Source organism: Merops nubicus, unplaced genomic scaffold, assembly GCF_000691845.1.
Source record: "Merops nubicus isolate BGI_N331 unplaced genomic scaffold, ASM69184v1 scaffold9512, whole genome shotgun sequence".
Classification (NCBI taxonomy): domain Eukaryota; kingdom Metazoa; phylum Chordata; class Aves; order Coraciiformes; family Meropidae; genus Merops; species Merops nubicus.
The window spans coordinates 26,909-43,553 of NW_008591564.1; the positions used below are offsets into that span (position 1 = coordinate 26,909).

General features: G+C 38.0%; 1 protein-coding gene across 1 annotated transcript in view; it reads left to right on the plus strand.

Moving 5' to 3' along the window:
* LOC103782538 (contactin-associated protein-like 5) overlaps positions 1 to 16,645 on the plus strand; it is a 160,282-nt gene that overhangs the window by 17,098 nt on the left and 126,539 nt on the right. The window contains exons 5-7 of the mRNA XM_008950307.1: positions 10,150 to 10,414; positions 12,633 to 12,782; positions 13,879 to 14,050. Coding sequence (XP_008948555.1) covers positions 10,150 to 10,414; positions 12,633 to 12,782; positions 13,879 to 14,050 — 587 coding nt within the window. The remainder of the gene's footprint in view (positions 1 to 10,149; positions 10,415 to 12,632; positions 12,783 to 13,878; positions 14,051 to 16,645) is intronic.

The following is a 16,645-nucleotide window of genomic DNA, read 5'->3' on the forward strand; positions in this document are numbered from 1 at the left end:
AGTAGCAGGGATGAGCCCCTTTCTTTTGGTCTCCCTCACAGAAATAATGATTTTAATGCAATAGTTTTCAAAGGCTGGCTGCTGTACTGCGTTTTGCAAGATTTATAAGATGCTATGTCCTGTGTCTCTGACATTTGGGTATGTAAAGAGTGTGGAAAAGTTGCCACATTTACAACGCCTCATAATAATCTGCTGCATGTACTTCTGTAGGAAAGAGCCCCTGAAAGTCTTGTTTTCCAGCATGCTTTCCATCACAGCTGTTTATGTCCTCTAGCAACTCTTAGGTCCTTCCAGCTTTCAGAGGCTGATCTCTCTTCCATCTTCCTGCTTTTCCCCACTCCTTAGCAGTTTACTTACTCAAACTAAAATAACTTCTTCTTTCTAAATGTACTCTTTTGCCTGCCAGACTTCCTCTGCACTAGATGCTTTTACTCAAAGTTCGTTGAGGTTTTTAAACAATTCATATCCTCAGGGAGCTGCAAGCTTCTCTGCTTCATGTCTTCGTAGTTGCTAAGAGTGTCTGGAGTGGAAATACAATGAAAGGAACAGCACAGAATAACCACTTGGAATCACTCCTTCCAAGATATTGTGTACTAGTTTGCATTCCCTACAAGCTGGACATCACCACAGATGTTTCTGCATTGTTAGGACACAAAGGTATTTTAGAGACTAACAAAAGGTATTTGAGGACAAAGTGGCCAGTTTGGGATTGGAAAGCCACTAATGCCCAGACACACTAGATTTTGCCTCCAAAAGGGAGGCAGATTTCGACATTCTGTCTCTGCTTCATTCTCTGTGCCTTTGTGAATGCTGACACCTTCAGTGAGCCAAACTTGTGGGTTTTCATACAGATAAACTTTGTTTTTTTGTTTTTTTTTTCACTGTTGACATCTTTCACACAAGCAAAAGAAAGATACGTCAGCTTTGGAGGTATAGATTTCCTCTTATGAAGTAGTTCCTTATCCAAATAATTAATGGTCCCAAATCAGCTGCGTTTTAAGTCAGAAGAAGAAACTACAGGTTGTCAATAATGGAGTACTGTAGTATGGATTGTACTCTTGGGTGGTGGGTTACGATTATCCTTCCACCTGTTCTTTTCTGTAACTCATTTGTAGTTGTCAGACTTGCAATAAACACCCTTGAGAAGACATCTCAAGATAACAAGGCAGCCTGTCCCTTTGAACTGGAACTTGCCTTCAGAATTCCATTTTCATATTGCTTGATACTTAACCTCTCTAAGTGGTAGCCCTATATTTTTGGACAGGCTGTCTGTTTTCTCTCCGGGGTTTCTTCTGTCCCTGATGGCATATTGTGTGTATTTTTGTTTTTTCCCTCTACTAGGTCATTGAGTGTGAAGAAAAGATAGGGGATCTTTTACTTGCTCTCTGAAGTGATTACTGATTTTAATTGCAAGAGTCTATGAGAAGACAATTTTCTGTAATTATCACTGTCATGGTAGTAGGTCTGGACCCTTGGGAAACCTCAGAAAATGCTTTAAAACAATAATCTAAAGATCTGCCCTATTTACAAGCTGCCTTCTCAGCACAAAAGAAGTGCAGACTGCCAATTATGAGAAACTGTACAGCAGTTACTCTTCTTGGGCAGCTTGTTAGGAGCAAGAAAATACACTACTAGGAGCCACATTTACAGGAAGCAGCAGCAGAATTGTCCTTCACGGAAGGATCCTTTCCCTGTTGATATCTGGGATAGAGAAGTCCTCCTTGAAGGATTTTGTGCATGAATGTATGTAGTTGCAGGAGGGGATGAGACAAGTTCTGTGAAGAGAAATCCATTAAAATTTGCTAAATACATCTGGCTCAGAGAGTAAAGGGAAAAATAGCTATAGCATCCTGGCTGTGGAACCTGTCTAGCTGAAGAAAAGAAATGAAGGGGTCTTGAAAAGATGCTGTGTTTGATCTTCTGAGTCTTCCACCCAGCGTACTCATTGAAACTGAGGAAAACCATATCCCCTTTTCCTTTCCATTACCTTTGGCTAATAGGAATTGGAGTTGTGTTTCTATTTTGCAGAGCAAGCCCTGCATTGACTAGAGTGCCGGCTATTTGTAAGGCAGGAGTCATCAGCCCTCAGATATGCTCAAATTCCTGCATCAGCCTGCCACAGTGAATCTGGGAGTGACAATTCGGCACAGCAAGGAATGTGGTGGCATGTCAATGCATCACTGTAGTGCCTCAGAGAAATAACCTATTGCCAGCAGCAAAAAGTAAGGAAAGATACCTAGTGACAGAAGAATATAAAATAATAATTCATTCCCTTTATAGAGGATCCAAACATACTATTTTATTAAGCTGACTTGAGATAACTTCATCTTGAGAAGAATTTATTTGTCTACATACATCTTGTTCTACCAAAGTGCTATTGCAAGCATTGATATACTGTGAATATCAGGCTGGTGATTTGTGAAGACCTCTGCTAGTGTTTGGAGAACCAGGAGTTAATTAGATCTTTTTAATTATTATTGGGTTTATTATTATTTTTAATTAATTTTTCATTCCAATGAAACTATAGAAATCATAAATAAAAAATGTTGTATCTATTTAACGACATTTTTTACAACTTCCTATAGGACTATGTTGAATTTATTTAAAAATAAAAAAGAAGTTGTATGCAAGTATTCAACAAAAACATGAGTCACATACACATTCAAGAAAGAAATTAATTTTCTGTTAGATAAGGCAGGTGAATTCAGATTCCAGAAATATTCAGTTCTTATACTATAAAAAAATAGCTTTTTATAGTTTCTTCTATCTTACTGTCTACTCTCTGGGTCTTCAGATGAGCCTCCTTCACATCTTACCTCCATTGTGGAATAGTAAGTGTGTCTATATAAACAGTACTCTTTTTAAGGTCTCATTTTATTGTTGCTGAATTATATAAAAGGATTGTTTTGAAAGAAGTTGTCACCTCAATCAAGGTGTTGAAATAAAGTCTGTTTAAATGACAGTTTCCCCATTGATTTCATCTGCCTTTCTCTATAATTGTAGGGACTTTTAGTCTGTAAATATTTAATCCAGTGTGTAACTGCAATAGTAAACTCTTATTGAAATTAGGATATTGATAGTTGTGATGACTACAACTGAAGCAAGTCTTCTGGAGAGAAAGGTCATGTTTTTTTTATAAGACTTGTTGACATATGCAGAAAAAAAAGATGCATTTTTGAGCAAACAAGGTCTTTTTCAGATTCATCAGCCTTCAACAAATTGCAGGTTAGAAACAATTGTTCAGAGTTTAATTTATTGCATTATCTGGGTAGTCAAATTGAGTGAATAGGGCCGTTAGTACATGCTGAGCAGAGGAGGATGTTTCAAGGTGGGAGATGATAAGGCTGTTAGTTCCTGTAGAAGAGCAAGAGATGACTAATTATTGTCATAGGAGTTAGCAGGGGATAAAGAATATGGGGGAGAATCTAATTTGCTGTTAAGCCAAGGCTTAAATTTCTATTTTATTTTTTAAGGTCTTATTCCAGTTGCTACGTCCTTGTGAACTTCTTGGTACTCAGTGGCTTGGCATAGCAGAAAGAGGCAAGCTGACCCCACCAGAGTCAAGTGTCTGGCATGTGTGTAGTTCATACCAAGCATTTAGGTTGGTGCTGTGCTATGGTACACAGGTGATTGGAATTGAAAAGAGGAAAATCTAATAAAGAAAACTGATCCATTAAAAAAAACTAATAAGAGTTGTTTTTTATGCATTTTTCTACTTTAAGGTAGATGTGGCTCTGTTTTCATGATAACAATAAGAATTATTTTTTTTTAAAAAAAAAAAAAAGTTTGTTTTCTAAGCTGCTAGGTCATTTTATAAGTAATAAAACCTAGTGAGCTGTAGATCAGTTTACCTTGAATTGGAATAAAAATTGGGCTTTAATTGTGCTAGTTGGCCAGTTTGATCCAAGACAGCTATGTTATTAATTTCTGGTAAGGTGAATTTGAAGGGTTGGTTTCATTCCTGAAGTTCAAAGGAAGGTGTATTTGGTCTGGTTGAGATGGAGTTAATTTTCCCCACAGCAGCCCTCATGGTGCCGTGTGTTGTATTGGTAGCAAGGTGTTGATAATGCACCAGTGTTTTGGCTGCTGCTGAGTAGTGCTCACACAGCATCAAGACTGTCTCTCCGACATTCCCTTCTCACCAGTGGACTGGGGATGCACAGGATCTCGGGAGGGGCCGTAGCCAGGAGAGCTGACTCAAAAAGGCCAAAAGGGTATTCCACACGATATGCCATCTGCTCAGAAATAAAAATTAAGGTGGGAGCAGTGACGCTGCTTCTCTGGGAAGGAAATAGAAAATAAATATTTCCCTTTCCTTTTTTTTCTGCATGTGACCTTTGTTTCTGCTTTATTAAAATGTCTTTATCTTGACTGCTTTCTTTCTATGTTATTTTCTCCCCGCCCTGTCCTGCTGAGGGGAGTGATGGAGCAGCTTGGTAGGCACCTGGTGTCCAGCCAGGGTCAAAACCTCTTGCACTCTTTTCCTTTTCCCATCTCTCTGAGGGAAATGATGTATAATTTTCCCAAATTAGCTTTATATTTGCTCCCATCTTTTGTCACCAACTCCTAACTATTATACCATATAACGAAACATTAATGTACAGTTGCTAAAGACATAAAGATGGTGAAATCCTTTGTTCGACTTCTGGCCAGTGACATAGTCAGCTTAGGAATATGAGATAAAGAACAGGCAGAAATATCTAGCCAAGCATCTCATTCCTGATTTTGCCACAGTCAAAATCTATCAATATTTTCAAAGCTTTCCTTTTTTATCAAATGCTACTTTTTCCACATAGGAACATTATCTCAATGTAAACAACTTAAGTCAATGTGATAAATATTTGGCATTTTATTGACACACATGATACCTAGAATGAGTGAATATAGGGCAGTTATCTATCACAGGGGTGATTACTGTAAGCATATGTCAGTTTCAATGAAACTTGGGTCAGGAAAGCTTTCAGATTTCCGTCATCAAATTTTGCCCAGAGAAACCAGCGTCAGTATAGGAACTTCTCTTAAAGTATGAGCCCAGCTCATACTAGTTTCTCCTTCAGCAGACTAGTCCTAACGCAGGTAACACCATGTGTCTTGGTGCTCCCACATCCTGTTTGAAGACTGCTTGCACCAGTATTTCAGAAGGCTGGAGCTGTTATTTTACTTGGATTTTGTTTTTCATCCAGTGTAGCAATGCCTTGATTTGAGAAACACTTGAAATCTGTGTGGGTCTCCTGACATCTGTTCTGATTGAGATAGTGAATTTAAAAACAGGATTTGAAGGCACCTCCCCCAGCCTTAAAATCCAGTTGCTCAGAGCTGAATGACAGTCTTTCATCTTATCCTTTTAAAACTGCACCAGAGGTCACCTTTTACCTCTGTTCATCTCTTTGCAAATTCATCTGCAACCTCAGTCTCTTCACAGCTAGAAAAAGTCCTTCAGTTTCCAAGCTGGAAATATTCTTGCCAGTTTGTCCACATTTGTATCTCAGCCAGGTCTGGGATTTTAGTCCCCTTACCTATCATAGAAATCTTCCTCTCTAATCCTCTGCAGAAAACAAGATATCCTTTTTATTGGATAGTATCCATAGAGTGATTAATGAGGTAAGTAAGTACCCATTTGATGCTCTAACCCACAGGTAGAATGAGAGCTCAGAAATACTCATTTATCATTCTTCCTGTTCAAGCTGTGATTTTGGCCTCAGTCCTTTGGTTGGATAAATGTTGATGATTTCAGTTCAACTGTCAGTTTGAATAATTTCCCAAGTACATACTACTTTTGATTAGTATTCTGTGAGAGCAAGGGGGATGTATAAGAAACTTGTCACCAACTGCCTTGACTGTGGTGTTGTGGCAGTCTCTCTTCATTCAACAGTACATAATACTACATGAAGAAAGACCAGAAAAGACTAAAATGGTTCATTAAAGTTATATAGGTTTTATGAAAGTCCTGCAGAAGTCATTGGAAACACTCCAGTCATTTTTTGGATGAGGCTTATGGTTGAGGGATTCTTCTATAGTCCACTTTTATCCTCATCACTTAGCAACTGTATTTTTCCATTCTCTTTTTAAGAGGAAAGGCTCTGATTCTTCCTTAAAATGCTGTCACCACCCTACCTGATGATTCAATATCGTACTTGAAAAAGAACCATCTCTGCAATTTTCTTCTGCCTGCAGAAATCTGGGGTGCTTCCACTCTTGTCTTGAGCTAAGTGTCATGGCAGCCAGTGAAAAAGTTGCAAATGTCTCCATTGCATTTATAGGTTCAGAAGATTTAGTTTGTAAAAACTGTAAGAACTCTTTGGAAAGATTACCTATTAGAGGAGTGGTTAATCAGCCTGGAGATGATGTATTCAATGGATTTCTCAAATGCCACATGATAAGTGTAGTTTCCAGCAGCTGGATAGACCTGAGTATCTCCATTATTTTCTCTTGAGATTAGACTCTTCTTATCCCATTTCCTCACCAATGAGCTTTTACTTTTCAGTTAAACTAGGTTCAATTAGAAAACCAATCGTCTGCCAGAAGTCTTGCACATACCCTGGGGAGTTCTGGAACTGCTGCCAATTAAAGCAAAATGCTACTGATCAGATGCAGGTTTAGGGGAAGCTGTTTAGTTTCCTGACAGACTTGGTGGAATAATTTGTTTAAGAATAACATTTAGTGCATATTTAACAGGTCTGTCTGGGGGTTTGTTTGTTTGTTTGTTTGTTTTTGTTTTTGTTTGTTTTGTTTTGTTTTGTTTTGTTTTGTTTGCAATGGGAACCTATCCCACTTCAGTGGGCAAACATTTTTCAAAGTAAACATTGAAACATTGTGCACTTTTTGTTCAAATTTTCATGTTATTGTCTCTAGGAAGGTAGACAGTATTGGTCAGTGAAGAATGTCAGCAGTGACTCTTGGTGTGTATTAACTGTATCATCTGGTTTTGCTCTAGAATGTTGCTTTAAGAAGGTATTCCCCATATGAATGAGTCAGTTGAACTGATAGAAGTTCCTATGGCATCAACTGGTTTATTTTACTTGAGGTTCTGCCCCCCCTCCCCCCCAAATGTTCTGGCTACTTTTTTAGCTCTGACTAAAATTAGTTTAGCTTATACATCATGGAGTTCTCAATTCTGGAATAACAAAAATACCTTGTTAAAAGAACCTCCCTGAAAGGCAAACGTGCCTCTTTTCTGTCCCCTAAATGTACCTTTAATCCCATGTACACAGAACATTGCAGCACTGCTTTTATGCATTTCCACCTGCTTGTTCTTGTGTCAGGTCCTGCTCTGCTTCAGTGTATTCAATGCAGAGGCTACAGAGCTTAAAGTCTCACTAGGTTAAGCACAAGAAAAGTTGTGTAGATTCTATGCATATGTCCCAGCTTTGGTCAGGGGTTCAGTCATCGCTCTTTGCTGCTTCTGACGTCTGTATGGATCCTATGTGGCATGAATTACTGACTAGTGTGAATGACTAGAGTTTTGTGGAGTTTTTCAAGAGGTCATGGTAATCCGTGAGTTTAGCACTTTTTGCAGGTGGTGAAAACCTAATATCAAAAATAAACAGAAATTTGACCTTATATTTGGGTCCATACCTATGCATTAAGGTTACTTTTCTAGGGTACTACTGCAAACAGAGGAAAGCATATTGGCTACACAAGGTATTTACTAGCTTATTTTAAGGTCTCCTGAAAGTTTGTTATGCTTCACAAACATGTTTTTTCATCTTTGCATTCACCTTCTCCATTAAGTCAGTTTAGGCACAGCTTGTTCTGCAGGTAGGTAAAGTCTACAGAGATGTGAGACCAAAGGGATATCCAAATGTTGCAAATCCTCCCCACTACAGTCTTGCAATTTGTTGCAGCCTCCCAGTATCAGTGAAGCAAATTAGATACTTGAGTACAGACTCATATGGTTTAGAACTTTCCTCCAAGTTCCAACATTACATATATATAAGATCTATAAATGTCTTACTAATTTGTGTGGTTACTTCAGTCCCTGTAAATGTCTGAAATTCCAAAAAAAATTTTGTAACTGGCATTTTAAATGTCTAAACCTTTAAAAAACTCTGTTAACAGAGTGAAACATAAGTTAAAGTTAAGTAAAAAGTTAATTAAAAAAGGTAAAGTTAAACATATTTATGTTGCTGCAGTTGATTGACTTTGTTTTCTGTAATTTGTCATGATTTTATTGAAAATGGAGATAGAAGTAAAACACACAAAAAAAAAAAAAAAAAAAAAAAAAAAGGCAAGCGTCTTTCATCCCCTATTGCTGTAAAATGCAGCAGGTAGTGGAAAGATTTTAAAGGCTGAGACCTAACTTCTGTCCTACTTCCCATCTGACTAATGTTCAGGTGAGTTTGGATAAGCTTTGGATTATATTTTAGAACTCATTCTAACATGATATGCCCATGGATACCTTTTGTCATTGCTAAATCTAGTATGTCACATTCTACAGCTAACAGGGCAGGGAATATGTGAATAGCTTGATACAGATAGATATCCATCATCCAGTGATAACTCAGTCTATTTCTGGCACTATATTTATTTTCCATTTTAAAATAAAGACTAGAAAGACATTTGAAAGTGATAGGGAACAGTTCCATCAAGTTTCTGAGCTTTGAGAGAGGAATTCCCCAAGCACGGTGCAACTTCCTTCACATCCATCAAGGGCTCTTTGTTATAATTATCCTGTTAAAGTGAGATACCAGCTCTGATGAGAAGCAGTACCATGGAGAATGCCTTTTACTCCAATGCTTTTATCAGATTCCAGTTGGTAGTTTACAAAGCAGCCTAGTTCAAAGCAAGCTAGCTGCAACAATCTCCTGGAGTGGCTTTGAATGACAGGGCTCCTTAAAGGCTTCCCAGCTTTATATATTGTTAAGATTTTATTACATGGCTTGAGTGACCTGGTTTGTGTAATCCACAATGGATGAATAACTGATGGAGTTATTTCCTCTACAAACTTCAGGGGTACATGCTAGTACAGATTCTGCTGACTGCCTTGAGTAAATGTGTTGTTCTACTGGGCAAATAGCATCATTGATTTCAGGGTTGCATAATAGAGGTAATCAACTACATTTGGCATTGAGAAGTGGTTGGATTTTACCACACTTGCTGTGTATGTACTGTTTTAATAATTCCTCAGAATGCCCCATGGAAACCATGGGACCAAGCCCTTGTCAGGACATGTCACGATAGTTTCATCCCACTGTAAGTACTGGCTTCAAGTGACATTTTCTTTGAGTTTCCTTACTGATCTTGAAATAATTTCAGAATAATTACTTTTAATTATTTGTGTTATTAAGTGGATTTTTATTATTTGGAGTACCACAGCGCTTTGTCACTCTGGGTAAAAGAAACACAACCAGTACTTCTACTGCAACTTATTTGTTGAATATTTGAAACAAGTCAAGGAAATTTGCCTCAGGTTTTGCCCCATATAGATTTCAAGCTGATGAGGGACTTTGTACTTTTAAGCATATGTAGCATTGGTGTACATGGCCAAAAAAAGTTACTGCTATTAAATGTTGCATTTTGGCTTGTATTTGGAAAAAAATCTAGTCTGTTTGATAAGATCCCTGTGCATTGGAGAATGTTTTGTTTTTTTTCAGTTGCAGCTTGCCTTCTTCATGCACCTGTGGTCCCATCAGTGCAGAGCGAGTGCAGGACATTTATATTACATTGCACAGCATGTGAAGGTGCAAGCAGATATACTCCTCCTTTGGTGTCTGTTCCTGAAGACCACATAGCTCTAAATGACATTGATTTTCTTGACATCAAACTTGAACTTGAAATGGAAGGTGCTGGAAAACACAAAGTACATGTGGCCACTTGGAGATGGGTCAGTTCTAGCTAGGAAATAAGCCCTTCTGCGCCAAGGCATGGTCTTGATATGGGATTTTAAAATATGTTTATCTCCTTCTAAGAGCTGAGGTTTTGATTTTTGATACTGCTCCATTTGGGATGAAAGGAAAATTTTGAAGTCAGATGTGTTTTCCTAGAATGGACAGTTACATTTCCTAATGAGTTCCAAAATTTTGTATCTGAATAACAGTACATATTTCAGCCTCGAGGGCCATTAGAAATCCAGTGAGTTTATTTAACTATGGACGTTTGGAGATGACCGAGATTGTCATGTTGACTACATTTGCCTTTTATTATTTGCAGGGGAATGTGACCTTTTCTTGCTCAGAACCACAAGTTGTTCCTATAACCTTTGTCAGCAACAGCCGAAGCTACTTGCTACTCCCTGGCACTCCTCAAATTGACGGTTTGTCAGTCAGCTTCCAGTTACGAACATGGAATAAAGATGGCTTGCTTCTGTTCACTGAATTGTCTGAAAATTCAGGACCTCTCTTGGTTTACCTTCGTGGTGGGAGATTGACACTGCTTATTCAGAAAGACACAGAGAACCCAGTGGAAATCAATGAAGGTATTTAATTTTTGTTTACTCTCATCTGTCTCCCTTTAAAATAAAAAAGTCCAAGCCCACAGGATGAAAGAATGGTGAAATAAGGAAGCATCCAATCATATTTATTTATTTATTTATTTATTCAATTTCCCCATGTTTTCCAGTGGTAAAACCACCCCGTACTGTTTGAGGTAGATCTAAGGGTGGAAAGTTGGCATGGCAAGATCTCCAGGCTCAATCTACCTGAGAATTAGCTCAACCTCTGTATTCTTAAATAGTCAGGGTAAATTTTCTTCAGTCAGGTCACATGAAGACCTTTCTGTTTCCCATCCTCAGATGCTATGTGGCCATGCTGGTTGGGAGACTGGGAAGTTACTTTTCTGCACAGTTTGAATACCCAGTTTCCAAAAGTGGATGAGTAATAGATTGATGGATCTCAGATGCAAGGAAAAAAAAATAAAAATAAAAAAAAAATTCTAAAAAAGCAGCTGTTTAAAAATATATAATATTAAAATATTTCCAGTACATACTAAAAGAGGACAGATGTGTCTATTAAAAGAAGCAGAGAGAAAATCTGACAGAGTTGTCAAAGCAGAGCTGTTCTGTATGTGTTTCATTCCCCTTTGTGATAGAAAATGAGGCAGCTCTGCATCTACCCTTATTCACATAGATTGCTACAGCCTCAGCTTGCTGCAATTGAGTGCTGAAAACTGAGCTTACAGCCTTTATTGCAGTCCTAATGAAATTGTTGACAAAGCTGAGACAGTGTCAATATTTAGTTTGGTGTATTTGTTTTTGTATGGTTCTGAAATCATGAACCTGAGCCCAGCCTTTGGTGCTATGTAAAGCATTGCTAAACTGCCTACTTACACATGGAAAATATGCAGAAATTGCCAGTGCCATGTTCTGCAGATGTCAGGTACTGACAATAAACTCATGCTTGCACAAGAATGGACCTATTTTAGCCCCAAATGAGACCTATTTTGTTTTTACATCTTTTCAAACTTCAAGAACATATTTTACTTCAAAATGGACTTGTTCTAGGTGAAAAATCATCCATTTTTGTTGTGAAACCAGACCCTTATTCTATGGAAATTGTGCATGCATTAACAGCCATTACTGTGGAAATTGTCTCATTTTCAAATTCAGAATGAAATGGCTTTTCATATATGTAACACCCACAATATTTTTTTTATTTTGTTTTGAACTGTTCTCACACCTCTTTGTGTCGTTAAGCACTCATTTGTTTCTTCTGAAAGTTACCTTAACAAAAAAATATTCCATTAGGGAGGGGAGTAAATACTAGTTGTCTGTGCCTGATTTCAGTGACTCCAGCCTGATGGTAATACATTTTGAACTGTAGTTAGGTTACTTTTGATCTGCACCACTGCTTGTGAGCTCAGAAGCTTGCCCACTGATTTTCATACTGTCACAATAGAGGATGTGGAGTTTCTTTGTAGCTTTGGTGCTAATTCAAGAGCCATGAGATGCAATGTTGATTTTCAGAACAAGGAAACAGAGAGGTTATTTCCCACTTTGCACAAGTGTCTAAAAGAGAAAGTGGCTACCCAGTACTATAATATCTTATGTACCTCCATAAATTCCTGGTCAGGGCAACAATCCCAGCTCTCACAAGACCCACATCGAATTCCAATATAGAAAGACTTTAGTATGACCATCAGTAAGACTGTGCACTAATTTAGTGCTGAAGGATTTTAAGAAACACAAATCCTACTGGTACTATTGGAGTTTGTCAGGTTTCCTATTGGAGACTGAGACAAAGTATGACCATCTCACTGAATCTAATCCTCTGCAGTCTCAGATACGTTTAGTACGAGAGGCTCAAAAGAAGCCAGTGCAGTCCTGTGAGCTATAAGCATTTCCCAACAGACTGAAAGTAGATGTAAACACACAAAATGTTAATACTGTGCTACCAGAAAGGTGAAGGTCCTGGCTAGCTTGATGAATGCCTGAGGTACCAGAGGCAGGTTATATTAAAATGTGGGATGACCTCCTCAAATACTCTCAAAAGCTTTCCCTTTCTTTGGTCTTTTCTTCTATATCAGTTTGTTTCCAGAGGTAGTGACTTCTTTTCAGCTTTCCACGAGTTCTTCCTTTTTTGGGGTTACCTGCACATTTGTGGTCATAAGTTGGAAGGAAAAGGAGTTCTGAAGAGCACAGCTGTCTCCTACACCACTTTTTTCACTCTTCATACTTTTTTTTTTTTTTTTTTTGCCAGGCACCAGTCTTCATGATGGGCTTTGGCATTCTGTTAACATCAATGCCAGAAGACATCGCATTACCCTGACACTGGATAACAATGCTGCCACTGCTAGCCATGCAACCACTGTCTCAAGAATCTACTCTGGGAACAGCTACTATTTTGGAGGTAGGTTGTTTCAGGCAGATGCAGGATGGGTTTTCATGACGCAGATCCTCAGGTGCTCACCACTGAGGTCATCTCAGGTGCACTCTGCAGCTAGAGGCAAATGTAATAACTGACGTGTAATAACTTTTAGACCTCCTGCAGTGCATACAACACTGTAGAAAGATCAAAGAGTTTTGGTCAGCCCTGACATAGAACAAGCAGAACACAGCTGTAACAACAGAATACTGGTAGTGGTAGCTAATGGGTACCTAGGTCTAGCTTGGCAAAACATGCAAAAGCTACATAGTTGTATGAGCCACAAGTATTTTTTTCCTAGTTAAAAGGCCTGAAGACTATTAGTGTTATTAATATTCCTGTAGATATCACTGTCCTGATCAGGCTCAATGACTTTAGACTTCAGCTGTTAATTTACATATGGCTCAGGTCTACAGGTATTCAGGTACTGTGTTCTCATGGAAATGAATGTAGATCTGCCTTAATTTTGTAAATGGAAGGAATAGTGTTGAAAAATAATAGCTTCTACATTTTGGAGTGAAAACATTAATTTAGATAAAGGGAGTGTCATCAACTGTCATTTTATCTAACATATTTCTGTGTAGTACTTATAGTGAGACTTATCTCAGTGAACTTTCTGGATAGAGCACTAAGCAAGGATGCACAGGAACCTTTGGATCTCAGAGCTGGCCAAACACAGAAGAAGCTCAGATACAAATGGCTTTCTTGCTTGCTGTCCACAGGATTTAACCCTTTTACTCTGTGCATTGCCTCAGCAGCAGAATTTAGCCCATATTGTCTTTACAATTTGCACAGATTTATTTTTTTTTTTTTTTGTAAAGGGTTTCAACTGATATCAACTGTAGAGTTTAAAGAAATTTGAAAACCTCCACATTTTGATTTTGCTTAGCACATATGAAAACCTCATACTCTGATTTTTCCTGTGACTGTTCTGTCTTTTTTTTTTTTTTCCCCTTACTGAAGCATTTGTAACACAGAACAATGTATAGAAAGGAATGAAAACACTTGGAATAATGAACCTTTGAGCAGAAAGAGGTGAACATTCCAATATTATCCTCTGCATCTTCTCTTTTTCCCACAGGATGCCCTGACAATTTCACCGATTCCCAATGTTTAAATCCCATTACTGCTTTTCAAGGCTGTATGAGGCTCATCTTTATTGATAATCAGCCCAAAGACCTCATTTTAGTTCAGCAAGGCTCCCTGGGGAATTTTAGTGATTTACACATTGATCTGTGTGGCATCAAAGACAGGTAATTATTGTTTCCTCTTTCTTGTATTTGTTCTTTGTTCATCCTAGTGGTTTATAAATACAGGTTGCATTAAGTGAAAATTCTAATCTGCCAACATTATGGATATTAGGCATAATAGAGCTACTAATAGAAAATATTACAGCAACGAGAGGAGGACTGAAGGGGAAATGGTTTCAATTACATGAGGCTCTTCACATTGACTTGTAGGAAATAGCATATGCAAATTCAATCAAACTACAGATTGGTGAAAGGATTAAATTTTATGCATAAACAACATTTGATTACTTTGAAGTTTTAAAGGGAAATGAAAGAGAAGGAAAAATTATTTGATTCATCAGAACATGTCATCTCCTTAATACATTAGCTGGTTTTGCTTAAGTAGATCATTTACAGTTTTTCTTGTTAGCCATTACAGCACAGCATGTTTGTCATGGAGAAAGGGTACACCTCACACAACACACTGCCTATTCAGTAGGACAATATAAGGATGAAATATCTTTATCAACCAGAGACACATTTCAGTTTAAATACTGATATGAATCCCTCCTAAGCTAAAACCCGACAGGAAACCCAGATTTTCTCATAAAGAGTAGAAAGGAAATAAGCAACTGATTATATTATTTTTTTAAAAAAGTATTTAATAATTTTTCATTTGTTTCTTAGGGAATTTTAACATCTAAATTTTTCTCAATTATTTCTGCAAATGTGTTCTTTGAAGTTAGTATGTGGAATAACAGGCTCTGATTTAGTTTTTCAAAAATCTAGCTAAGTTCTGAAAAATGGAAATGGAACTACTGGAAATTTCATGTACTGCAGATAGTTAAGGGTTTAGTAAGAGATACTTTGAAAATACATTAAGAGCTTAAGCATTTAACATCATTTTTTCAGACATGTCACTTAGAGAGGTGGAGCTGAAGGCCATCCACCCAAATCACATTACACATTTTACATGTGTAGGGTGCAATCTTGAGAAAGGTTAAATTTACAGAATTGATTTCAGGAAGCTACAAAAGTTCCAAGATTCCAGGTGCAGTACTGAAGTTGAATGGTCATAGCAGCAAAGGAGAGTTGCAAAGCAGGATGATATTCCAAAAGAATAAGTATGGAAAATGCAGACAAGAGGTAAATCAAATCCTTTGAGTTATTTTTTTTTCAACACAACTGATGGCATAGTTGGTTAAAACAAATTATAGATGGAAAGATTTGGGAGAACAGGAGACTTGAATTAAAATCTAAAGACTGTATTGCTGCCTGCTCTGCATGGTGTTCCCTTAAGTATGTTTTTAAATCTTCTTCAAATTGGTTCATTACACAGAATTTGACATTTCCAGTCACTGTAATTCACCTCATCACTGTAGTTCATCTAGTGTTCTGTATCACAGCAGCTCTGGAGTATAGGAAAGTTGGGGTCTGGCTCCAGGCTTCAATATCCAGCTGCTCATTCTCTCTTGTATAAGGGATGTTAAAACTCTGTAAAAGCATCTTCTCTGAGAAATGTGATCTCGTCTTTCTTAATTAGAAGATTTATTGCTGTGTGCACTGTAAAGCACGTGTTTTTGTAATTTTAACGCGTGTGGGAATTGTGTAGCTTAATTAACATGTAAGTGGAACATTTGTCTTAGTTATCTAAGTAAAAAACCTCTTTTGAGGAATATGCCTCTATTTAGAAAGCAGTTTATTTGTTACAGGCTTGCAGGCCAAGCTCATTCAGACCTGGGCTCTGAACGCAGTGGTTAGGCAGCTCACTGGAACTTGTGCTCTTAAAAGAGAATTAACGACTTTGTTCTGAAAAGTGATAAACTGAGACTGCTATTGATGCCAGCAGTATGTTTTTGAAAGGGAAGCTAGTTGTACAAGCCTAGTATACACATGGCCCCCCCATCTCCCCTTGAAATTCCCTGTATAAAGCGATGAGCCTCCATTAATTTAGATGGAGCCATCTGAGGAACTAAGCCTTAATATCTCATCACCTCTCATCTCCAGTATTTGAACTATACGTGTGCTCAAGTGAGCTTAACATGAATGCCTTCTGCCTCCTTGTATTTGTTATTTCCATCAGTAACTATTTCTCAAGAAATAAAGGCCCTGCCACAAGCTGAAGTATCAGAGAGTACACATAAGAAATGGAGATATCCATAGAAATATAAAGAGATTTGTCTTCTTTCCAATTGGTGGCTGGGGAGACAGTGCCAAGTGAAGATGCTTTTGGAGGTAGAAGTGGTCAGAGAAGTTTACTCTGCTTTGAACAGGGGGCTTTTTCAAGAGATCTTCAAAAGTCTCCTTGAAGCCTTAGTGATCCTGTGAACAAGGCCACCCAGAAGCTGCTCTAGTCCTGGCTGAGTGTGCGGTTCAGGATGTATCTGCGAGAGCTGATATTAGCAGACAACACACAGAAAACCCATGTCTACTGTGCTTTCAGTAGGATGATAACACATTGAACGTTCTGGGGTTGAACACAGCAATATGGACTGTCCTGATGATGGAAGAAAGCTAGTTAGCGCCGTCTCCTATTAAGAGACTGCTTGCTTCTAGACCTCAGTTGCAGTGCCAGCCTCACTAATTTTCCTACTACTGCATATCAAGTTGTCTCTGATT